The following is a 27,486-nucleotide window of genomic DNA, read 5'->3' as shown; positions in this document are numbered from 1 at the left end:
TTTAGTCATCTAGTGTTAATACATGTATTACAATCAGTTTTTCATCAAAATGCTTGGCTTAGTGGTTCCACAAAAATCTACTAAACATAGGTAAAGGGGTTCAAACCACCTATGCAACCATTTATTTTATCATTTATTCCATTATATCCATTATGGGCAAATTTGCAATTACTTTGTAAAATGCATGGATATCATCAATAATTTTTTTTTTTTTAAATTTCATTTCATTTATAAATTATGAAGGACAAATAACATTTCCATGATAAAACACTTTGAGGCTGAGGGTCAGAGAACCTTAATATCTGTTTTCTGCACAAAAGTGAGAACTTGGAGAAAAACTCATAAAATGACAAGCAAGAAATTAGCATAATAAATATATTTAGAAATCTGACACTAAAAAGTAAATAAGATATTGAAAGGAACAAGGTAAAGTACAAATACGCATTAAAACATTTAACAATGCCCAAGTTTTGAACAAAGTGATGGCTTGAACAATTACATGCTATGATATACATATGAAAACTATTAATGGTCACAAAAGAGATGCTATTGATCTTATTTTCATTTTACTATGGTAGTTATTCACTACATGTACTGGTACATGAAATAATGACAAAGTAACAAAAATGAACCTTCAACAGATTTGTCATTAAATTAAAATCTGTAAATAATCATATATTTTAAATCCTGAAAAAATCTTAGTCATTTATACAAGCACAAATGTTTTGGTTTGATATCATGCACTATACTTAAAAAAAATGTTCCTTTTATTCTTTATAAAAATCCATTCACTCATCATTTGCATTCATACCTCCCTATAATGCATTCCTTTACAAGCAGCATAGAAAGATGATAGAAAGATGATAGAAAGATGAGACTGAAGATGTGATCATTTATTCAATACCCACACTCACTATGAACGTAATAAAAACTCGCTGAATAAATTCATGTAAACCTATGTGGCTACATTACAATCGATGTAAAATTTCCTGAGTTACAAAGGACCTCCATTATAAATACACTAGAACAGTTTTCATTCTTCAAAGTTCAAGTTGTAAAATGTACTTATATCTAGCAATAAAAAACAGTCATAAAATGTCAACTTTTGTACAAATATTTAAAATAAAATTGAACACATTGTGCAGAAGACTTGACTAAAATATCATTGTGTGATAACCTCCCAATCCAACACATTCTGAACACTCGCAGCTCGGCAGCACAGTCTAAGACCACTTACACAGGCCTGGAATTCTTCTCTCTTCCTCACACTCCAAATTACTCTAGAAATGTTCTACTCCTGAGCTAACTGTGATAATTCAGAGGTAGAGTTAAATGAACAAGTCTGTCCTTCTTCGATTATCATACATAACCACACAGGATTTCCTCCCTTTTTGTCTCGTACATCTCTTTCATTTCTAGATACTCACAGTTGGCATCCAAAACCTAAAAGACAAAAAAGTTTGTGCATCATGCTTAATTTCTGCAACAAATTACAATACAAATTTGTGCCCTTACTCCAACTTTTTTTTAGAAGACTCCAAATAGGCAAACAAGTTCAAGCAATTTCTACAAAGAAAGAAAAGATATAGCTACACACCAAGACTGGGGCAGGTGCCTTGTAGTACTTCTGTTGTACTAGCCACTCTTCATGAAGATCATGTAGGTTCTGGATTAAATTCTACAAGGAGAATTGTGCTATTATTCATTTGTGGTAAAGCATCAAAGCTTTTGCATATATTCATCAATATACATGATTAACATATAATAAAGAACTGGTTTTGGAAAAAACAGTAACATTCTCTGTTTACCTAGCAAAACCTTTATTACCTGTGATGATGTGAATAAAAGCTTGTATGCAGTATTCAAAAGTTAAAATTTTAATTTTGCTCCACTTTAGTTTCCTGCAATATAAAACTTACCATAGGTACAGACGCCTCTTCCTTCCTGTCTCTTTGCCTGATTCTCTCATAGCACACATCGGGATCAGCTCTCAGATAAACTTTAAATAAGACATATCAATTCAAATACAATGTATTAATGAAATCTTAGATTTTTTGGAAAATTAAATAAACATGTATAAATGGTATGTAGAATGTTCTTTTGTCAATATTTGAATTTCGTTTATTGCTTTCAAAAATTGTTAGTTAGCATTACATTTTGTCAATGTAAATACTTTTGATCATCTTTTAAAAATTTGGGTTTTTTCCCCCTCTCTTAGCATACTGATGAAAATTAAAAGAAAGATTATTTTAGATCTAGTCTTGGCTGATCGTTACCTATCAAGTCCAAACCAGTGTTGTCTTTCTTTGTCAAATAATCAAACCACTGATTGAGTATAGAGTATTCCAATCCATTAATCACTTTTCTGAAAGTGTACAAGTGCCAAGATTAATGTAAATACATATAATGTTCTTAAATACGGTTCACAATATTGTATGAATACACTCTAGATTTAAATTCATAGAAAAAAAATATCCAAGATTATCACTTTATGAATTTAAAAACAGACTGAACTTTGAATCAGTTCAATATAAATATATTCAGATACCAAACGCTTTTGTGTGTAAACCAGTTACAACCCCTGAGGTTTCATAATAATACTTACTCTCTATGACAGTTTTCTACAAAACAGTATCTTGTACTGTGTAAGGACCTCTCCAATAATTTGACAGGTTTATCCTGAAATACAGAGATTAGTTTGAATATTTTAAGTCTGACAAATAAACAATTATAGTTAAGCATGAAAACAGTACTGGACATAATATTTAACATAACAATGACGAAAAATAGAGTTCAAGCTACCGGTACATATAAAGCAGTTTTCATGAACAAAATGACAAAAAACTTACTGTTTCTTTAGCATGCATCTGAATTCTTGTCAGCTGGGCATACAGGTTAAAAGTGAAACTCCATCTCTTGGGGTCGTCATACAGTAGTTGCTATTATCAATGTAACAAAAACAAGTTTTATGTTTCAATGTGCTCTACTACATATTCTAGCCTATAATTTATAAATGTGACTGCATTTCCTTCAGATTTGAGTCCAGTACCGAGTTTGCACATTGCCTATGGTTTAAGTCATTTAGGTTCAATGCATTTAACCACATGTAAGTCTAACACTTATTGGGTTTGTTACTGTGGACAGAGAAAAGTGGACAGAGAAAAATTCAGTATGCTAATTAAAGAACTAAGTTGACACCTCGACTTTCCTGACATAAAATGATTCTGTAAACAACCTGAGAGCAACTCTAACCTACCATTTTTTTTTAGATTTGTCAAGGACCAAACCGTTACAGCAACCATTGATGCTACCTTCCTATAATTTTGCTTTTTTGTCTCAAAAATTTATATGAAAGAAAACATGCAATGCCTTTTATAAGATAACATAATGACAGTTCATTCTATACTGAAGCTCAAAACAAAACCCCAGTGTTTTTTTCCACATCTTGATAGAATCGTTTTTTTATAAACAAGGATTAAGGGTACACAGAATGTCAATGTTTGTACACACCAGTGCATTGTGTCCCTGTACATTGGTCCACTGCTCCACGGGTTCTCTTATTGCCTGCAATGTTATACATATCTCAACAGTTTGTAAGACAACAAATATTGTTCATGCTAAACTTTATTATAAAAAATTTCCTCCAGTTTTTTGTTTTCATTTATGATTAAGAATTTATTCAACATGTAAAATTCTAACTTTTTCATTCAACAAGAATTGAGATCCTGAAGATCTCTTACCTCCACATTTGGAGAGTTCTTGAAGTAATCCAATAGAGTGGTCTTTCCACTTCCAATGTTTCCCTCAACAGAAACCTGTTAATAAGATTTGATATTTTAATACACCATACTTTAAACTTAATTCATTTAGCATCTTTTTTAAAAATATGTAAAACATTATTTAGTTTGGGGATATCAAGAATAATGATAATCTTGACTAGTAATTATTTTACAGCAGCAAAACCTAAAGTTGCACAAACAACAATATATAGTACATGTACTATATTCTATTATATCCATTTTCTTCATGAGTACATGTGCACCGGCATACAACTGTATGACAACAAATAAAACTTTTGTGTGGACAAATCAACAACTTACTGTAAACAGTTTTCCTTTTGGCATGATTCTTCGTATATTTTCATCTTGAAAAACTGAAAAGAAGCCAGACATTTTCATTAGTCAGAGGATGTAGTTGATCTACTAAGGTCTACTTTAAAAGAATTTAGATCTATGCTAAAAGCATATTGCATAGTGAGCTTGCTAAGCTCATGAAACCCTTAAATCATATCAAAATGCAGACTATATTTTATTCAGAACATTATTCATTTTATTCAGAGAGCTACTTAAACCTGCTAGATATGTCAAAAACTCATTTATTCAGTCACTGTAGTTCTAACTCTTAGTAAACTGGTAAATGCAATTTTTTTTGTTGTTGTTCAAATGGAAACTGTTGAGGCATGTCATATGAACAATATTAATAAGAGACACTAACTATATATGCATCATATTAAACTCACATATAGGAAAGGAAAAACAGGTTCTTTAAAAATAAAACTAATACAGTGTATAACAAAGATCATCAGGAAATATTGTAGCAATATTCTGCATTAAAAAAGCGCCAGAAAATTGTTAAACAGCCTATAATTTTATTTTTAAATTGTTTAAAGCAGCTTTTTTGCACATAAGAGAAATATAACAAATACCTTTCTCCGTTAACCTCTTTATCTGTTCGGTACCCAACATCGTGACAAGAGATTGAGAATTTTTATCTCCTTTCCAAGCGTCTACCCTAAGTAATTTGGCGCAAATGCACACAACAGGCGAATAAACCGCCAATATACGTCGTGTGTTTTGATTGGCAATCAAGGCATGCAGCGCCATCTGTATCTGTCGGTCAAAATAAACACAAAAGCATGCAAAGACATTCTCATGATAAATAGTTTAATGGAATTGTCCTTATGCGCCAATATGCATTTCCAAAATTGCTAAGTTCCAATACAATACCAACGAAACACCAATATATAACTTGTAATTCCTATGAACACTAAACATTCTATAGTCACATAGTGGACGAGTTATTTCTGAAGTTCATTACAGTTATATTCGTTTGAAGAATGACGTTACTATTACATTCCATCTCAATAATAACTACAGTTGTTTGTACTTAGTCCAATATACCCTGTCGATATATCCTGTTGAATCATGTCTAATGTTAGTGAAAGTTTCTCTTCGTGCACATGCTGCTTTACGTAATGAAGATACTATGAAAACTCCCAAGAGACTCCGATGATAGAAACAGATTAATCTCGATCCCGAGCAGAAATCGTTTGCCTTTGATCAGTTGATGCCTATGAATACGTCATTTTTAGTGACCATGATAACTTCACAAGATCGCATAATCGTTGCTGCACTTTTACATGTACTTATCCTGTCCGTGTTAAGAGTTATATTTTGTTATAGTACGCATATATGTACTTTGCCTCTTTATGAATTAAGAATTCCACTATGTGCATGCCATGTATGTCCGTATAATGAATACTCTAACGATTTCTTTCTTGTAAACATAATTGTACAATTAATTAAAACAAAATTTATTACAAAAACCAAATCGGGGGTGGGGGTCCACCTTCGGTGTACTAGATAATGATAATACCGGTATCTAAACTGTGGCAGAGAATGTACCGTAAAGAAGAATGAAAAAGATTAATTTCCTATCGGTAATTATATATATGTAATATATTATTACTAGACAATTTTTATTGAGTCAATATAGAAGTCATGGAAGTATTCTTAAATATGAGATGAGTTGAACATATCTAATTGACTATTTCACGCCAAAAGGATCGGACACAAGTTCTAAAAACTTAGATATAACGTTAACCTCCTCATTGTTGTATACATAATATATTACAAAGCCATACAGTAAACATTCAAAACAACCATAGTACATATAGAGAAAAAGAAATGAAATACCAGTTTTAAATGCTGTAATACTATGCATATGATATAAACGTGAAAATTATCAGATCAGTTACAATAACTTTGTGAGATAACACACCTTTCAAGTCTGTTTCAACAAACTAATTTCTCCTTACAAAATTCTCTTTCTAATAAATATGAATTAATTTCGAAAGAACCCCAACTATACTATTATTTAGATCTTATAGATATTGCTCGACTTATAGAGATACGGAAGCGTATATGGGTCACAGCAGTATTTTTTATTGATTTGTTATAACGAATTAGTATTTTGTTATAACAAATTATTAATTTGTTATATCAAATAACTAATTTGTTATAACAAAATACTAATTTGTCATAAGAAATTAATAATTTGTTATAACAAATTAATAATCTGTTATAACAAATTGATAATCTGTTATAACAAATTGATAATTTGTTATAACAAATTGATAATCTGTTATAACAACAATTTGTTATAACAAATTACTAATCTGTTATAACAAATTGATAATCTGTTATAACAGATTAATAATTTGTTATAACAAATTAATAATCTGTTATATTAAATTACTAATTTGTTATAACAAATTACTAATCTGTTATAACAAATTAATAAAAATTACTGCTGCGGCCCTAATACGCTTCCGTATGGAGATGTTCACAAGAAATTCCTTTCAAATTCTTTCGGTGAATTAATATTAGACAAATACGTTGAGAATCCGTTCTTTATTTGATATCTTAACAAAAAATTAGATTCTTTAAAATGTGATTGTAATTTCAATCAGTAATCGATTTACAAGGCACAATGTGCATGTGATGAGAAATGAATTTCGTCTTCTTCACCATTTAATTGTATTAAAATATCAGCACTTTCTACAACTGGTCCGCCATGACATCTCTGTTCAAAGTTTAGATCTCCATAATGATGCCTAAAAAGTAAAACATTAAAGCTGCTTGGTCCGATTTATTTGTTATTACAGTATCAAATTTTTTTCCATACAAACCATTTATCGTAGAAAGTTATGGACTTTCTCCTATTTACACCAGCAGAATCAATCTCCTTTCAAAGTTAGAAATATTCAAAGTAAATAAAAATAATTTCTCTTTGGGCAAACGAAAAAACAAAACAAAATGCATCACGGGAATGTTTAGAAAAAGAAACCATTTGGTTTCGTCCCCCGAATGATTGGGGTCATTCAACACGCATGCTCTGCATCGATTATAAAGAAAACAAACTTCAGAAATATTAGCGAACAAAACGTACACATGTTTATTTGTAATTTGTCTGATCATTTCGACCTTTATTCAAAGCGATGACAAAGTCGTAATACAACTATACCCGCCTCGTCGTTAGGGGTGAAATTTAACATGAGGCGAAATAACGCGGTACCCTTTTACGTCGTTTGTTTTGTTAGCAATAATGTGTACGTATTTTTCTTCATTGAAATTTGGCTTAATTGACTGGGAAAACAACTGCAATGTCTATTATTATACATATACTAAGCATAACCATCTTTTAAAAGCGTGCATAAAATTTGATAAAAAAATCGGACCAAGCAGCTTTAATATGTAAATGTAGGTTTTTCCAAAATTTCTTACCAAAGACAGATTTAATTGATTCATAAGTATGTAATTTGGAAATACATGTATTGAAGTTATCATTGTTCCGAAGGCTTGGTTAAAAAATACTAATGAACATATATTAATACATGTATATCCACGATCAGCCTTGACTCAAAACAGTACAACAATGCATAATGATAAGTCATTCTTTCTAACTGAACACATGCTTCTGAGCTTAAGTATGGTACCGTAGTACGGGGGTATAGTCTGGAATCAACTCAGAGTCAATGACGTCACGAGTCTGTAATCACACAACCATGATTCTCTATGGTGTTCCGATGGGGCCACTTCGACCTTCGCACTTTCGCCTTTAGGTCGAGGTGCGAGAGTGCGAAGATGCGAAGGCGAAAGTGAGAAGTTGCAAAGGCGAAGAAGCGATACTACCATCGCTCCTTCGCCATCGCAACTTCGCACTCTCACCATCGCATCTTCGCGCTTTCGCCTTCGCCTTTTATAATTGTGGAGCTTTCTATAGTTTAAAGACAATTTTAGCTGTATAAAAGGACACCTGAGGCAGACGATGAACTTTTTAGAATTTATTTTCAACAGCCTGCACAGATCCATAACTTTTTCTGGAGGGGGGGGGGGGGGGGGTCGAGGGATAATTATATTTTTCGGGGTGGGGGGGGGGTGGGGTTCCGAGACATACTTTTGGAGATTTTATTATATATATAATAAATAAAATTAAATTTTCCGGGGGATGGGATCCGGACCCCCTCTCCCCTTTTACTGCATGTGTGAATTTATTAATTGAATTTTCGGGGGGGGGGGGGGGGGGGTAGATCCATACATGAGCAAGGAGTGTCGCATAATGAAATTAGAATGTTACTGTGTTTGATCCACGGTAAACAGACAGTTGGTAAGTGACAGGAGTCTGGAATTGCATATGTATACATTATGGCGGACATTACATTTTATGTGGAGTATATAATGATTAGGCATAGCCAGCACTGTTAAACATATTTATGTCACATATACATATCAACAGCTCCAGGAAAGAAATCACTCTCAGAATTTTCAAAATTAAAAATACTAAAATGTGCATTACCTATAAAATTTAGAAATGTTCTTGGGAAACGTAGAGAAAAAACAATCACCGCCTCCCTACAGAGGTTGGTTGCTGGAATAATTTAGACATGTCACGGAAAAGTAAAAGCGTACATTGCAATAATAATGAAATTTAAGACAATTAAGTTTCATTACGAATCTAACGGTTAGTAAATGGGATAAAAACATTAATGGGAACTGTAATAATTGCAATACGCCAGAAAATATAAAACATTTAATCTACGAGTGTGACTTGACAATGCCACTTTGGCGGAAAATTTCTCTAATACTAAATATTGATGTTACATGGAAATTGATTGTCATTGGTTTTATTTTCACGAGCAACAAATATACTCTTATCTTAGACAACACTTTGTCATTCATTGCATGCAAAATTTACAAATATAAAATGAAACGTGGAATCTTAAACGAACATGTGTCATCCGGAGTGAAGATATGCGCTGTTTTTTTTTTTAAAATGCGCTAATGCAATTGTATCATACTGTAAAAAAATCAAAATGTGTAAAGTTAAATTTCAGCATTCTTGAAAAATTATCAAATAGTATATGATAAATGAAATATTATAAACTTTATTAATGTACTATTAAAATGTACAAGAGGGAGACCTGTCCCTCTTCACATATATGCGGTAGGCAATTTTGGACTGTGATGCTGTTGTTAGTCCTGCCGCATTGCATTTACTTTATGTTCCGATTGTATATTTATTGCTAAAAATATTTTATTGAACAGGTATGTTCCACAAATATATATATAATATTGATACGAATATTATATCAATTGGCTGAATGATACCTCCCCGAATAGTACTCTTATTTTACTTTACTATTACTTGTATCAAAATGTGTTATTTCATATTTACGTCTAATTACGCTTAAAAAAAATACAATTATACATGTTGAAGAAAACAAATACCTTGTACAATATATATTAATGCTCTACAAATGTATATACAATATTGTTATTTCATATCTAAGTCTATTTACGCTTAAAAAAAATACAATTATAAATACTGATTCATTTATATCGCTGATTAGCATTACTGATCCTGGCACCTGGCACCCCAGGTGATGTATATATAGAGAGCCTCTGCGGAGGTATTATCTCGCATCCAAATGTACTGTGTTTAATAAATGCATACAAAAAAAAAAAAAAGTTTCATTACCTGTTAGAATGTAACGTATCATTTACAATTCGAAAAGATTTTAGCAAGAAAATATTATGTCCAACCGAATACTGCAATTTATTGTCGAATACCAACTCTGAAGTGTACTAAAAAACACAACTCTGTTAGACTAAAATTGACTATTTACAGCTGAGATCTATCCTCCATGCACATGATCATCCAGACGTTGAATATACATGTATGTAAATATGTTTATATGCCTTGCAACCCTTGTGGTTTTAAAAGAAACTGAATTGGGATCACATAACAGTGGATCATTCTGGGATCTCGCAGACATGAGTCCATCTGATGCCTTCTAACTGTGACGCATGATCCCAGGTGGCTGCTGGGATGGATGACCACTGACTGACTCCACGCTGACCCTAGACTACTACCACCCTCTACTACTTTTGGTATTTCAATTTTTTAAACTGAGTTTGTGGTGAGTTTTTTTTTTAATATTTAGAATGTGTTTATGTAAATTCACATCTCTCTCAACTAATTCATATTTCAAATAAAAATAAACTAAGTTACATGTATAATTTAAAATAGGTGGTCTTTTCATGTTCGTCTGCTAGGAAGACTTATTCCTCAGTTATTCATTGGAAGGCGTTTCATGTTTACAAGTTTGGGTCAGTATTCACAATGAATATGGCAGACTCTCTTAGAACCATTTTAACAGGAACTTGGACTTGGGTGGTGTCAAACAGCAATGTGACGTAGGCTTGTCTATTTCTTTGCTGGTCACCCAGTTATGGCTCTTTAATTGAAATCAACAAGTTTTGTCTGGATTTTGAGCTAAGACTACGCAATCTGTGTATATTTCACTTGAAAGTGTAGCATCGTTCTAACTTGTTTTGACGCAAGAAAAAGATACTTTACATCCTACCGAAAGTCCAAGCTCTTTTTAAAATGGTTCTGATTCTGATATTACTTATATATACTGACAGATATCATAGATATACTCACTCAATCGGGATCGGAATCAAAGTTTCGCGGAATTTCATTCGGAGCATCTCTAGACTTTACACTAGCTAAATATTCGTCACGGTTGACCTAAATTGTTGCCGTTTAAATACACATGCTTTCTGTGTTTACATTGCATTACAGGTGTAAACGCGAGCGAGATAAGATACACACATGCAGGATTTTAAAATCGTTTTTTAGCAAGTTGGAATATTTTTGGTCACAGGTAAGCTGACTAAAGTTTATCTAAGATAAATCTTTATCAAAATAGACTTATGTTGTACATGTGTTCATGTGTTACGTCGTATGCATAACAATTTTTACTCCTTTTTAAAAGATTTTTAAATTAGCTATTGATTGTCAATTGTCAAAGAGAGGAAAATCTTTTTTTGTTGCTTTTGATATTTTGATGTGGTGGGTGTGAACTGTCAAGAAGAGAAAAAAAACGTCTCCTGTACGCATCAAGATTGTTAAACTGTTAAAATGATATTATTTGTACATGTACTGTACATTTCTGAAGTAAACAAACAGGAAATTATTTTATTTAATAGCATATGTAGACTACTTTGTAGACTACTTTGTATATATGTTTATCAATAGTACTTATAGTACCAGAGAGAGAGAGAGAGAGACAGAGAGAGAGAGAGAAAGAGAGAGAGACAGAGACAGAGAGAGAGAGATTACTATACAGATCCTATACATGTACTATGTTAGAAGGAAAATAGAAGATGTTCTGTAGCTATTATCAACACTCTGACTATGACAGCTACTTCTTGATCTGTATGTAAAGTAGTAATTTCTTATGGCATTATATTTACTTTGATTTTGTACACAGCTGAGATCTTCAGTATGTAGCTCAGACTATGGGCCAGTGTCTGAGCCTAGACCACGAGGAACTGAAGGCCCGGGCTCGCAGTGAGGCCATTGACCGAGACCTGCAGACCTGGGCCAAGAAAGACCAGAATGTGATCAAGATTCTCCTACTGGGTAAGTCATACTTAGTGGTCACATAAATCCGATGGAGCCCCCATCACATGTCACCGTATTGGTCGTAAATAAGGGATAAAGTATGATCAATGAGTGACATTACAGTGGGAAATGTTCATTGATGAATACAGGTTAATCAGAGGATGCAGTTTGATCTCTGCTACAGACGATGATAGATTTTGTGGAGAATTTTTTTTTTCAATACTCTCTCTCTCTCTCTCTCTCTCTCTCTCTCTCTCTCTCTCTCTCTCTCTCTCTCTCTCTTTCTGCTGGTATTTGACCAGGAAGCATGGCAGACATTATCTGGTCTTACATTGCTGACAACAAATAAGTGTATAAAACACAAACAGGATGTATAGGATTTTCTTTTCTTGGATTTGTCATGTCATTTTTTACTATCTAGTCTGTAGATTGGGATTGTAATCGTGACATGAAATGTTCTTGGAGTGAGTCAGATTTAGACCTATCAATGTTCTTTTTTATTTATATAAAATCTATTGACTGTAGATGGGTAACACTCATCTCCCGCCCATTGACTTACCCAGTATATGTTAACAACAATCTTTGTTCTTTGTCTTAAGTTTAGAGTATAGGCAAATATTACACACCATAGAAATTCAGAAGTAGAGTCCTAATTGTTCTTAAATATTGACACGATATCAACTAAGAGAACTTCAAATTCTCTCATCTGTGTCTGTACAAATAGACCACTACTAAAGATGATGTTTATAAAGAAGGAAGTGTCAAACTGTGCACATTTTTTAGTGGGTCATTTTTCTATGAGTTAGCTCATAATTTATACCAAAATATGGATTTTTACGTATTAAAACATAAGCTTTGTAACCCCCCCCCCCCCCCCCCCCTTCCTCCTTCCGCTCCAAATGTAGGGACCAGATTAGCTAAATATTGACACATACCATACAAATTGTGAAACTTAATTGGTGGATTGACATCGGAATGTTGGGTGTAGGTGTTAAGTTTGCATGTTTTAAAATATGAAAATCAAATAGAAGATATGAATAATTATTTTTATATAGTCATAAGTTACAGTAATCTGATGTTTGACAATGTGACACCTAGTTGATTAAATTTTATTTATACGGATGACATAAGCAACACAAATATATATATATTTATATCATTCATGGTTCTTTTGTTCTCGCTGTTTACCCGATATTGCGTCAGGATTTATATATTTGCAGTCTGTTTACTTCTTTCTTATCCTTGTCTCAAAAAATTACCTGACTTTTTTTAAATAGCAGAAAATGGATGAATTTGTTTTAAATGACAATTCATGGCAAGCTTAGAAATTTGATGGAGTGTTTTGATGGCGCATTAAGATTAGCTTGTCCCATGATTTACTTAAATGATCTGGGCTATTGATTCCCTGTGTCCTGTTGGTATCCTTGTGTAAAGATTTGGGGGGCGGTCCTTTGTCGAGTTTAAATAAGCTTCAATAATTACCGTCACCCAAGATGAACATTTATTTATGTTGTCTTACGTATTTATGTCTAAAATTAGAACATTAAAAAAAAAAACAAGAAAACTTTTAGAATTGATAGTGTCAATTGGAATTTTCACAGTAGTCCAATGCCAGAATCAATGCATCTTTGGTATTACCTGTAAAATGAACATTACTATAAATTTTATATTCTTTAATAATTGACTAAAAAATTAGAAAAAAATTATGTTATGACTCAGTTTTTACATCTAGATTTACAGTGAGAAAAACTTAAGATTTTATAAAAGTCACTATTAAGAAGATTAACAGATTACTGTAATCTGTTTATACCTGGTGACTTTTCTGATTTACAAAATATTAATGCATGAACATTTCATATACTATATAAACATGTCAAACCTAATGATTTTATTAACTTAATGGTGGAGTATTTAGCTATCAATTGTCACATTCTTAAGAAGTTTAGTAGATTTAAGATTATCTGGTCAGATTTATTGCTCTCCATTGATAAGTAAAAGATCAAACAGTTACTTTGGGTGGTTTTTAAGAACAGCATGTTTTTCCCTTGACTGATCCTAATATGGGTCTTGATCCATTATTCTCTCTCTCTCTCTCTCTCTCTCTCTCTCTCTCTCTCTCTCTCTCATTAGTGAATTTGAAGGGAAATTGACTTTGAATTGACCAATTCATAAGTACATCAGTATCACATCTATACATGTAGTATGTGTAACCTATATTCCCATTGTTATTGCTATCTCATCGTAGTCCACAAAGTTGGATTATCTAACCCAGGGTAATGATCATTTATGAATTCACACACAGTTTATAGTCAGATTGTGTTAATACCTCTGTAGTTATCATGACTTTATCAAATTTATATATCTCAAATCAATATTGACGCAGATTAACACATGGGCACTTTTGTCTGTCATTATGGAAACCAAATATTAAGGAGATGTGAAGCTGATCTGAAGTGTTTGTACATCCATACCACTATCTGATATGGTACAGTGTATGTCCTTAATGTCTTGTGTTTTGTTTGGAGTCATGCCATGAAAGTCAGAAAATTGATTAATTAGTCATTGGCAGATCTGTTACAGTAAAAGATTTAAGAAACAATTAAATAGACATTTAATTTGCACACACCTGTGAGTTTAGCGGACAAAGTAGAAAGTGGTAATATATGTCAAAAAATGTCTTGAAAAAAAAAGATAAGATCAAAACAAAAGGTAGATTTATAAATATATCCACTGAATGAATTCACTACATACATAGCAAAAAGATTGCCATAATAAACATCAAAGGATGAGAATACCTACAATTAAGGTATACCTACATATACATGTCTAAAAGTAAAAACTGAAGGGTTTTCTATATTCAGTGAGTATCTATTTCATATCACCATGTATTTAAATATTTGTACAAATAATGATTGGGATAACCTTTTCAAAATCTCAAGGAAGAAAGCTTCAAGCACTACAAAGTATGGTACATAAAGATTGCTTGATCTGAACAATGTGTCATGTACTGGCGAAGGATATATTTTATCTGTTCTTAACAATTTGGCTCTGGAGTCAACATGGAATTTAATATATTTTATCATTATAAAGAAGAAAAATAATGATATAAACACATGTAAGGTCGCAGTGGGAAGTTTGGTATCTGAAGTATTAGGTATTCAGAAGGAATTGCTACACCAGCCTGTAACAAGTTGACAATGGACCGTCTTCGATCAAACTTGATAAGCACTATTATATCTTTATCTGTCTGTGCTGGGCAGATCTTTTCTTTATTATTTTGCATTCTTCCCTCCTACAAGACCTGTATATAGAAGTGTATTCATCCTTGGAATGTTTTGTTGGCGTTTGACAGGGATCGTAGATACTCCCTTTGTATTTGTGTGTCTCTGTAACGATTTACAATCCTACGAAATAACTATAGCATCAAATCCTTCAAATCCATTCAATTTCACTCATTCTTGACTTAAATTTGAAGTGTTCTTTTAACATGAAGGCAAAGGAAAAACATTTCCGAATAAATGTTAAACAAGTTGTTTTTTCAGCTTGCTTAATTTATGTGAAGATTAAAGGCTTATAACATATAAGAAGAATTTCTTTATGTTCACACATGAAGAGAAGAGACAATTGACTTGTGGTGTTAAAGCCACCTTGTGGGCCATCTTGAAATGGAATCATAGAGGATTTGTCATAAGACTGTCCACTTCAGTTTCTTGTTCATTAAGAATAAGACTCCAAAATAGCTTGCAGCAAAATGATCTCTGGTGTCAAGTCATTGATCCAAAGTCTAAAGAAAAAAAAAGATTTTATATTGATGTTCTGTTGTGTATGAATAAGTTTCCATTTTTAAAACTTTAAATCTATAAATGCAACCAAATACTACGCTGCAGCCAATTATGAATAATTTTTAAATCCTTTTTAAATCGTAATTGCCAATGCTTTTACCGCAATTCTCACATGAATCACATGTTCTCTGTTGACATACAATGTGGGTTACTGGTAGACCAAGAGTGATATCAACAAGCGTGTTTATGATTCACCATAATCTTTATTTCTTTCTTTAATTGTTGGAGAATTTTCAAATGTTGGTTTCCCAGCCATTATAGTACATTTATAATGCATACAATGTATTCTACAGTATTTTCAATCCTTGCAGACCTAATTATGTCAAAAAAAGTGGACCAAATAGCAAAATGATTAAGTGTGTTTCCTGAAGTCTACCTTGCTTGCATGTCATAGTTTTATTTCATTATTTTGGAGCTTATATGTCAGACTCTGACTGCAGCATTAATATAATTAATTTTCAAAATGTCAAGAATTATCTGTATATACATATAGTTGTGTTTAAATTAGCTTTGAGCTTAGCTAGTAGTATTGTTGGTTGCACTGTGCTTGTAACCTAGAAGTCTATAAATCTATTTTTTTATTACATGTGTATTACGATAATAGTTTTTCTTATTCAAAAGTTTTTTCTTGTCAATCTGTTTGATTAAAAAGTATTTTAAATATTGTTACATACATATTCGTGATATATAATGCAGCATGAATACTGGGGAATTCAATTTGGTTTTGAATAATTATACATGAGCATGTACTATAAGAATCTGAAAGTATAATAGAAATATCTTGAATTATTAGTTTTTAGTTTCAGGTGGATAAAAATGATGCATGTAGATTAATTCTTAAACAAATTTGTAAAGCAAACAACTTAAGAAAAGTATTTGAAATAAGATGAATTATTATAAAACTGCATATTAAATTTGCTTCTAAAAATATGCAATATTGCAAAAAAAAAATCTCAGAACTTGTGTGTTAGCTTTGAATTATAACCTCAATGCCTGTAACGATTGTCAAATTTGATGAACGGCCCCCATTGGAAATGATTTAATAAATTCAAGCAGCGGAAATGTTAGGAGAATGACTTTTTATGCACGATCACACAAAAAACTAAGACTACCCAAATCTAGCCTTTTACTCCTCTGAAAAAAACCTTTAAATTTCTTTCTGATGAGGCATTTAATTGACAAACCTTTGGATTATCGATTCCAAAGGTCAAATCCAGATGTTATGAGTTGGTTGAGGTGCTTTTTGTGTAAACATGAATGCATTTTACGTGGAGAAACTTCTGGATTATACCTTCAGTGTAGAAGAAAATTTGACCTTATTTCTTTTTATCAATGTTTTAGGTTCGCTGTCATTGAATTCTCTCGCTGAAAGCCTCATGCAGATAATGAAGTTATTGTGAAAGCTTGTTACCACTTATCTTTCTCTTGAAAACACTTGTTATGTCAACAGATTTCAACATTTGGATTGAAAAGAACTTTTAAAACAAATTTTGAATTGATTGACCATTAAGATTACAAGCATTACAGAAGTCTAAAGGTTTAGGTACAGCAAGGGAATATCGAGGGGAGTTTAATGTGGCTTAATCTTTTAGTTATTTCTTTTAATTTTTTTTTCATCGTCTATAGAAATAAAAGGTAAAGGTTTATTGGTTATAAATCAATAGATTATGCCTAAAATTTACTTTGATATATTTCTTGTCATATTTAGAAAATGCCCCTCTATTTCAAAGATTTGATACCATATACCGGTATACAGTTTAGAATTTGCCATTTTCATGTGTACGAAATTCCATGGCTATTTTTTTTTCAACCTTTAAAAGAGTGATGATGTGCATGTAAGACTGAAGTAAGAAAGATTGCCATGATCATACGCAATGAATCACTTTAAATTGCAACAAGTACATTGATTATTGGGCAACTACTTCACATTCCAAGCATTCCAGGCCTGTTTTTAAAACACAAACTTTACAAAATAAATGATTTAAATGAATGGTCGGGTATTTAATGTCCTGGTGAGTTTAAGCCAATTTACATTAAAAAAAATCATTTCACGTTTACACAACCAGGTAGTGCTAATTTCCCCTATGCAGGACAATTTTGATTACTCAGTTGGAGTTTAGTGTGCACTCAACTTTTGTTTAGATTGTGTCAAACTTTGTTATTTTCCTCTCATTTTGCTGGACAAAAATGAAGATGAAATGGTCATAGGGTTTAATGAATGGGTTGAAATACCTGCTGTCCATTATAATTTATACGATATTGAATGAAATTCACAGTATCTGTGAAATACTGTTTCCATTATAACTATGTGCAAGTTTTTTCTAAAACTCAATATCCAATATACATGTATTTCAGAGAGACACAATTAAGGCTCAGTTGTTTCTGGTTGATTTAACCATAGAATTGCTGATGGACCTACATTAGATTAGATCTTCATTTCATTGATTAGATAATGCACAATGCATTCACATATCTAAAATTCTGTGGGTGTTGATTATGAATATAAAATTTACACTGCATTCACACGTTGTTATATTATATACATGTATTACTAAGAATATAAGATTTTTAAAATCATCATGTCTTGAATCTAGCTTCTCTGTTTATTCTTCAGGTGCTGCAGAGGGAGGAAAAAGCACCTTGGTGAAGCAGATGAAGATCATCCACAATGATGGCTTCTCTTATGATGAACTGCTGTCATTCAAGGTAATAAACAACATTATCTTGAAAAGCACACATTCATCAGAATGCTCTAAACTGGATCGTTGATGGTCTAGCTATCATCAGATATTATCTTAATAACCACCCCCCTTCCCCTTTTTTGGAGGTTCAAGCAGACTGATTTTCAAAGGCGATTTATAAAAAATGATAATGGAATGGCCCCACATTTTCCGAAAGATTGAGATTGCTTTAGATATTGGTTTTTACTGGTACATGTCGAAGTAAAAAATATATATATATGCTGGTTCTTGTGGACCTATAGCTGGAACAATGTAGAAAATAGCTTGTATTTCATAAACAAGACCCTCCAGAAATTCTATTGCTACCCTTGTATGAGACCTGGAGAGTGGGTTCACTTGTTACATGTCAGGTAAATAGCTGTCCACACGCCTCTTATCCCCTCTCTACAAGGTGGACCTACCAATAAGTGCCTCATTAAGGAGTCGTAAACGCTTTGTGTACTACAGAAACTTGCATGTCAGTGGGGAAGACCAAACAACTAAATAAATTACACAGGCACACTTTGGACTTCACCTTAACATGCTAACAACTTAATAGTCCAATAGATTTATAGTTTATAAGGTCCATTTACAAGGAAGTATATATAGGTTTATCCTTAATATAGAGGTGACCATGTGTCAGATGAGTCGTAAATCAATGTTAGGCCTAGTCTGTGACCAGACAAGTCATTTAGTGGGCATGGGATGTAGTAATTTGCTGTAATGATGAACAGATTATGGGGCAGTGAGACAAATGGGCAGTGAGAGGTGTCCAAAGCAGTGGCCGGTGTAGACATTGATCTCATCCATCAAATCCCTGATTGACAGCTCCAGTGTTATAGGAAATTAAGGTGTGCTAAGAGTGTGCAGTTTTTATCCTTTCTTTTTTTTTTTGGTCATTGACACTTCATTTTTGTATGTGGGTGAGGAAAAAGGCCAGGACACACTTTGAATTTAGGGGGAGGGTGGGGGTGTTGTATTCAAATTATGGATAAAAACTATAACAACTATCAGATATCCTTGTAAGCAATCTTCTAGCATTGGAGCATAAAGAACAGTTGTTGGGTTAGGATTTTTTCAGATGTGTAGATTTTTGGCATTATATGTTCATCACAAAAGAAGGCATAGGGGAGTGCAATCAATATTGACAAACCTTTTAATAGTGGTTCATTCGTATTTTGATGTAATTACAGTAATCCATAAACTGTGCACAAAAAGGACATGGTGCACTCTCTAATTATCCTTCACAAACCTTGTCAAAATATTTGAATGGGTATAAACACAGCGAGGAAAGGGTGCATATTGGCTCTGGTATTATTTGAGGATTTGGTCTCTTTCAAAGGTTTAACTCTGGTTGTGCTCTTCAAATATCACAAATGAAATGACATCAAGAAAATTTGTCTGGGACGACAAGTCAAATAGCCAATAAATGCATTATAATATTGATCAGAAGATGCTCAAGTAAACAGACGTTTTGAAGTTTTCCTTGATAACATGCTTGTTTTTCCCACCATTTAAAATGAATTTCTATCTTTAAGCAAAACAGATGTATGCATAGTAAACTTTAAAAGGGAACACAAGGGAATAAAATGAAAGAAAAGGAGATAAGAAGCTCATTTTTTCAGACATAAAACTTTTTTGTTTGAACGTGTATCTGAAACGCATGTTATGTTTTATTATCAATTTATATTGAAATAGACAAGAAGAATTTGGGTTGGTGGGGGGGTGGAGCTGAGTAATTGAGTGTAAGTGTTGTTCTTCCTCTGAAGATGACTGACTCCTGATATTGCCCCTAGCTTATATTGGCTTCATGAATCTCTTCATGGTAAAATTGTGTCTTTCATCTTCATCTTGATCTTGCACTAGCTAACATTGAATTTAACTACGAAACTCAGCCCCATCAAATCAATATCATTCTCAAATATCCAGGGAGAACTTTGATGGTAAAAGAATAAAATCAATGATATAATTCAAACTTTTGATATGGAAAAACTGGTATCATTCATAAAATATTTATCATTAGATATTGCAATTTGTTTGTGAACTAACGGATAATACAGGGGCCAAAACCTCCAGGATGATATCTTGGTGACCTTCTCAAAAGTGCTTTCAAACACATGACCACAAATGAACATCCGTGTAAAAGATGAGAATGCGATTAAGACCGTATTAAAACATTTCCTCGGGGCCTACAAAACAACAGAGGATCTTGGTAGATACACATTGGTGGACTGTGTTTATAGACTTCATGTGGTAGTCGGCTCTCGTTACAATAGGGTCGTGGGGTGTCAGGTCAAATTGATAGCCAGATTACACGCCATGTTGATAATGACACCCATAGATGGGCAGGGTGGCCAGTCATGATTAGGGTATTAGGAATCTATTGTCAAAGGGGTTAAACAACTTCTAAAACTTGGAAAACTGGTAATTAAGTTAAAGATGTGGAAAAGTAGATTGAGATATTTTTTGAAACAATGAATATTGAACATTTTTACATTAATGGGGCAAGTTTGAAACAGCTGTTATACTAGAACATCAATCAGAGTAAAATGCTGTTAGGCCTGAGTTTTGCATGACAAATTATACTTGTTTTCTGAAGACAAATGGGTTTTTTATGAGCAATAAAATATTTTCCATTCATATTCTGTTTAGATCATGATTTATATGGGAAATCAATATTGATTTGTTCCTACTTTACTGAAACAATTATTTTTATAAGTGAATTACCGGTAATTATTAGGAAACGCATTTCCTGCATAAGCCAATATTATTTCTATATAGCCATAAATTTGCATTGATTTTTCTGACAAAAACTTATTTCTCTACAGTTATTTTCCAGTGATTAAAGAATATGAAGATCGATATTGATTTCATAATAAAAGTTATAAACAAAACTTTTTTTTGAATTCTTCCTCTGATGATGCTTAAATGAAAGAGTCCAAGTATAATTACAGATTTTTACAAAAGTAATATGACCATCATGCTTACAAGACCAATTTTTTTTAATGATGTCAGAATTGCCAATAATTACAGTAAAATCCAGTGCATCTTGGCTGGTCACAGCTGTATTTCTTCTCAGTATACAATATTTAATTTGTTGTCTCATTTCGGGACATCTTGATCTTTAAACCTATGGCTCTTAACGTGATATTTCTGTGTTGTTTATTGAGTAATCTGAGAATGGAACACTTTATTGAAGGGTCCCCTCACATAAGAATGAACTTATTGATAAAGACTAATGGGCACAGATGTTGTAGTGTATTGTAATTAATTTGTTACGTGATTGTAGTACGTTTACCTATAGGGCATACAAATATTTCATCCAGGTGTGGAAATTTTAACTGATCTGAAATCTTTGAATGTGCATTTTTATCTGAACAAACACATATACATGTACCAGTAGTTCAAACTACAGAAATTAAGTTTAAATTTTTAAGTTAATGCTGCTAATATTGGGCATTATTGTTAACATATCTAATCTGAAAAAGTTTGTTGTCCTGAATTTTTATTGATGTTGATTAAGATCCTGGTAATATCCGGGTTGTTCTTTAGTGTCACCATTTATTTATGTTTGTGACCTAAATTAATTTTTTTTATTTTGAAGAACTCTAGACAGCTTTTGTCATCTGTAGGTATTAAATCTCACAGGTGTGTTAACTGACACTGCAAGTAGTCTAGTGTTATAGAGTTACTGCTAAACTGTCATCAAGTCACGGTTATTTGATGAAAAATATCCTCGACTCCTGGTGCAGTAAACAGGAAAAAATACCTATGTTGTAGTTGAAAAAGATCAACAGAAATATGAGCGTAGATAAAACACTTGTAGGTATAATATATAAATGCATTTATCTTTGATCTTTTTCTTTAAACAGCCAGCTGTTCTGGACAACTTACTAGGTTCCATGAAATATGTCCTCACTGGAATGGGTTTGCTCCGGATAAACCTGGAAAATCCCAAAAACAGAGTAAGGGGGATAATGTACCATGAACCGACAATGTCTTCATATGTAAAATGTTTTAACGATGTGCAATTTATTCAAACAAATAGATTACGGTACAGCGACACAAATACATGTATATCTGTTCATATAGAAATATTTTGTTTACCAATAATGGCACTTCCTTTTTTTTTGCAATTCTTTCCACAGGGGCCAAGCCCGTTTTAACATTAATTTCCATGTAACCATAAATATTTATTTATGGTTACATTGAAATTAATGTTAAAACGGGCTTGACCCCTGTGATTCTTTCATTGAATTATGATATGATGTTGTCATATTCTTATTGAACTAATTCTAAGGAAAATCCTAGTTATTACACAAAAGCAGCGTTGACATATCTCTCTGTCTTTGTTCTTTGTGTCCACTGTGCTTTTGCGATATACCTTACAGTATTTTATTTTCCATTTTCAGCAACATGCACAGGTAATCCTGACCTGTACCTGCTGCTTTGACAAGCGACACAACATGATCTCCCCGGTGTACAGCGCACTACGGGCCCTGTGGCAGGACCGAGGGGTCAGGAACGCAGTGTCCAGGGGGTATGAGTACGAGCTCAATGACTCTGCAATATAGTACGTACTACTGGTATCTTTTCCATGATAACTGCAGTTTTGCCCCACCCCCGCCCAAGCCCCTGATTCTTTTGCCTTTTAATGGTATAGAGATTTATTGGGGTATGTCTGGTCCCTACATTTTTGAAAATGATGCTACATGCTAGCAATAATTATGATCTTAAAATACATCTCAATGATCTCTTGTCCACAAACACTGAGTACAGTATCAATAAACATGTCATTTAGTATGTTCGTGTACATGGATTAGTGATCTCTTGTCAACAAAAAATATGTAAAATCTCATATACCGGGCACGTAAGATCAATAATCAAATCAGATGTTGGAGCGACACTTTTATCATAATCAGAGATGTTGTACATTACAATACAATTAATTAATATTTTTAGTAAATTCTACTGGTAAATGAGCAATTTTTTGTAGTTAATGTGAACACTAGATACCTAGCTAGCTCTGTTGTCAGGTGTCTAGGTATATATCTGTTAGAGGAATCCTGCAGTGGTTTGAATAGGTTTTTCTTTGTCTTTGGTTGTTGTTAATCATATCTAGCTGGCAATTTCCTCATATGTGTCATTTTTGCTTTATATATCATTAAGTTTGTTTTTTTTTTCAAAGTTTAGATAAAGCATGTATAAAATTCCTCAAGGTTTTGCTTAACATACAGATCAATATTTGATTTAAACTTGAGAGCTGCATTTTTAACATTCTTTTAAAAAGTACTTTAAACTGTGGCCTTGGTGCATTCTTTAAAACTTATTTCTATTCAAATACTATTTGTATTTTGAAGGAACACTGGAAAACAGAGAAAATTTTCATAGATTAATTTTGTAAATCTCTTTTAACCAGAATTCATTGAATTAAAAATTCAATCAAGTATGAACCTTGTTCTTGGTTTGAGGAGCCTGAAGGCTAAGACAACCAACTATAAAGCTATATCATATCTGATGAACTGAATTTGTTTCGGTCATTGACTTTTTCTGTGCCATCAGCAGGAAATAGTTTTGAATAGGATAGTTTTAGTGATCAGCATGTACATAAACATACAATGATTTATCTCTACCAAATAATTGTTTGACAGCTCTTGAGATTCGACCTATGACCCCATTATTGTAATGTTTTGTGATTTTTGTAATTTTATGGTTGTTATAAACTGCAGGAATTTTACATCATTGTTAAAGGGTACCTGATATGAATTTCAAATTTGTGTTAATCAATTTGGATCACATAAGGGTCCTCAAAATTATTCAGGTAGATAAGAGGGGTATGTGTTCATCAGAATTCAAATCATGCAAAGAACTCAGCATGACTGTGCATATTTGGAAAAAGTCGTCTGTATAAATTTTGTAATGTAAAAAATTCCACCTGTCCTATTAATGAGCACACAGTTTAAATTGAAATGTTTACATTTTTTGTCAAGAATTTTTGAAAATATACTCATATTAGGACAATTTAAGTGATTACTTTGAAAATGTTTGATTCATATCAACTGCATATTTATTGGTAATTTGATTTAAACCAAAAATATTGTTTCAGTTACTTTGAAAACATGGACAGGATATGTAAGCTTGATTTTGTGCCAAATTCCAAAGATGTGCTTCGAGTAAGAGTTCGGACAACGGGTGTTCTAGAAACCTGCTTCAAAATTGAGAATGTTGTAATCAGGTAACTTTATTTTAAACATGCCGAATTCTACAGATTACAATTAAAATCAGTTTTCAGTGTTGCTATTTACAATGCATTTTTTTGTGCCTGTGCAGAATGTTCGATGTTGGAGGTCAGAGGTCAGAACGAAAGAAGTGGATTTCCTGTTTTGACTGTGTCAAGGCCGTCCTGTTTGTGGCAGCTCTTAGTGCTTATGACATGTGCTTGTACGAAGATCCTGATGTGGTGCGATATTCTTTTATTATCTCTTCACAATTATAACATTGATATTTGACTGCGGTAAAGATTGAAATTTATCTTTGCAAGGTAATTTGAAATGCACCTTTACAAATTTCACATTTTATCATTCCAGAATCGTCTTCGAGAGAGTTTAAATTTGTTTAAGGGGATTTGCAATAACAGATTTTTTAGAGAAGCAGCTATGGTAAGGGAACTAACTCTTATGATTTTCTTCTAATGCAAGTTGACTTTACTTTGTGTTTCTAAAAGACAGTGTGGGGATCTTTTTTTTTATATTTTCAGATACTCTTCCTAAATAAGCTTGATTTGTTTAAAGATAAAATTCGCTATTCAGGCAGACATCTTAGACTCTTCTTTGAGGAATTTAGAGGTAATTATTTAGAGAAAAATTATCATATAAATGTTATATATAAATATACGTACTATGTTCATGCAGTATGAAAATTTTAAATTTTGTCTATTTGGTCATTTATTTGTATTCCATGAATATTTAAAAACAATATTTGTTGCATATTAGTGCATTTGAAAACTTACAAGTACCTATATGGCTTGAGAAAGAGATTTCTGAAGGGTATTCATATATTTTGAACATTTTTATTCTGTAGGTAAAGACAAAGATGTGAAGTCAGCAGCTATGTTCATTCAGCAACAATTCATCGATCAGAACATTGTGTCCAGTAAAGTCATCTACCCCCACTTCACCACGGCAACAGACACCAGCAATATCCAAGTGGTGTTCCAGGTCGTCATGGACTCTATACTCAGAGACAATCTCAGAAAGGCCTCCATCTTATAGCTCTCTACAAACTGGAAAAAGTTCTACATTCCTTGTGTTTATGTGATAAATGTCTTCCAGCTGCAGATTCAAAACCATGTTTCACTTATTGACATAAACTATATTGAAATAACCATTCCATGCACTTCAATTCCGTGTTATGAAATTTTTATTGTACTTAACCGCAATGAAGCCATCTTTGCCATTTTCTTCACAAGAACAAACCATGTTTGTTTTTTAGTTGTGATTTACATGAACTGATTGCATTCCGTACTTAGGATCTATGCATGAAATGCAGATATAGTGAGGACATGACATCATTACTGTTTGCTTTTCCTCACCCCTTCATCAATCACACGCCTCAAAGGTTTCGTCTGTGCTGAAGTGTTCTCAAACTTTACTATTTTGAAAGCATTCTACAATACTGCCACTCTTAAAATTGTTTCTGTTCATAGCGTTTTGTAAATCTTTTTTATTTGAATTCAAGTGTTGATAGCTCAAGGGAGCGAACTGTGGAAGTCGCCTGATCATGTACTTATGCTGAATGTCACAGCTTGCTGTTTTTGTCTGTGTGAAATTATGTTACCCTATAAACATATATTTTAACTGATCTCAAGCCATGATGTACATATTCGTATTTATTGATATTGTTTCTCTCTGTTGAAACATACGTACATAAGTTTATGCACCCATCTCCTTTTACTGCTGAGAGATTTAAGTTTGAAAAAAAAGATATAGGGAATTAGTTGTGGTCTCAAAATATTTTAATTTGTTGACATTTTATAGATTATGAAATTTTTAAGACATTGTTTTTCTGAAATTGGATATGTTATGAACATGTTTTCATTTTAACGCTTGTTGACTAATTTTACATTTTATAGTGCTACTTTCCAAAAGAGCTACTTTGAGTGTTTTGCTTGTTGTTTTATTGATTTATATTTACCAGAAAAAATCCTGTTTTTCCAAAAATGCAATTTCCACACAAAATACACACTCTAATTATTTTAAAATGATTTTTTACTAGGATGAACTCATCTCTTCTAAATTTTACTTGACTTTTGCTTACCTCATTTTATCTACGCATTTTGTCAAATATTAGTTTTATTCCAAATCTTTTTTACAATTCAAATTTAAAAAAAAAAAAAATCCAAATTTTTTTTCAAAACATGCATACTAATCACATCAGATCTTAAAAAATTGTTCACTACCACAAGTATAGAGTACTTATTTTTCTTGTTGTTAATTAATTGTTATTATAAATCAAGGATTTTGTAGAATTTTTAAAAATTTTGGTCTGATGATTCTCTTGGGTTTCATTGGCTAGTCTGTCATTGTAAAAACTCAAAATGTTACACAGGTGCTCTTCATTAACCGCAGGGTACTTATCGCACCTGTATAACAAAATTATTTATGTTAACAAAACAGTTATGCTACAAAATGTCTTTTTTATACTAAAAGGGAGAAAAAAATAAATATTAACATTTGAATTTGAGTTTTTTAGTTTTTACTTTGAGTAGATATTTTAACATTGTGTGATGAATATCTTGAAGGAAACTGTTTGATAACATTGACTTTTATAATTGGCTACCCACGGTCAAAATATGTATAAACACACACAATGAAAAAAACTTAAGGAATAGTAACACGGATATTGTGTTCATTGTGTCTAGATGGGAAGATAAGTCAAAATTAAGAATTGAGATATCTCTCTTGTTCTGAACAAAGACCTGCATGCTTAAATTTTAAACATGCTTTAAAATTTCGTCTTGATTAAAGAACAGACATCTGTTGAAAATTTTTAAGTATTATTATTTTTGTATAAGATACGCGATTCCTGGCGTTTTAGTCTTCAGTACTTTGTCTTTTGTATTTATAAAAATATGATTGATGCCAGGAAAAAATATAATCAACAATAAATTA

General features: G+C 32.4%; 2 protein-coding genes across 2 annotated transcripts; one reads left to right on the top strand and one right to left on the bottom strand.

The window, feature by feature from the left end:
• Positions 1-361: 361 nt before the first annotated feature.
• On the bottom strand, positions 362-5,331 carry LOC128167759 (deoxynucleoside kinase-like). Its single transcript, XM_052833653.1, has 11 exons — positions 5,181-5,331; positions 4,706-4,889; positions 4,101-4,153; positions 3,741-3,815; positions 3,511-3,564; positions 2,850-2,939; positions 2,606-2,679; positions 2,277-2,365; positions 1,920-1,999; positions 1,598-1,678; positions 362-1,443 (listed from the first exon to the last, which is right to left on the bottom strand). The coding sequence occupies exons 2-11, from the start codon at positions 4,881-4,883 to the stop codon at positions 1,360-1,362; spliced, it is 858 nt and encodes a 285-aa protein (XP_052689613.1). The 5' UTR covers positions 4,884-4,889; positions 5,181-5,331; the 3' UTR covers positions 362-1,359.
• A 5,545-nt stretch (positions 5,332-10,876) lies between these two features.
• Positions 10,877-27,053, top strand: LOC128165772 (guanine nucleotide-binding protein G(o) subunit alpha-like). The gene is made up of 10 exons (XM_052830600.1): positions 10,877-11,011; positions 11,621-11,772; positions 18,211-18,302; positions 22,189-22,281; positions 22,729-22,889; positions 24,423-24,551; positions 24,647-24,776; positions 24,904-24,975; positions 25,074-25,161; positions 25,397-27,053. Exons 2-10 carry the CDS (start codon positions 11,649-11,651, stop codon positions 25,585-25,587), a joined length of 1,080 nt encoding a protein of 359 aa, XP_052686560.1. The 5' UTR covers positions 10,877-11,011; positions 11,621-11,648; the 3' UTR covers positions 25,588-27,053.
• The last annotated feature ends 433 nt before the right edge of the window (positions 27,054-27,486 follow it).

Source organism: Crassostrea angulata, chromosome 10 (genome assembly GCF_025612915.1).
Source record: "Crassostrea angulata isolate pt1a10 chromosome 10, ASM2561291v2, whole genome shotgun sequence".
Lineage (NCBI taxonomy): Eukaryota > Metazoa > Mollusca > Bivalvia > Ostreida > Ostreidae > Magallana > Magallana angulata.
The sequence above is the reverse complement of the archived record's forward strand: the minus strand, read 5'-3'. Positions and strand labels throughout refer to the sequence as shown.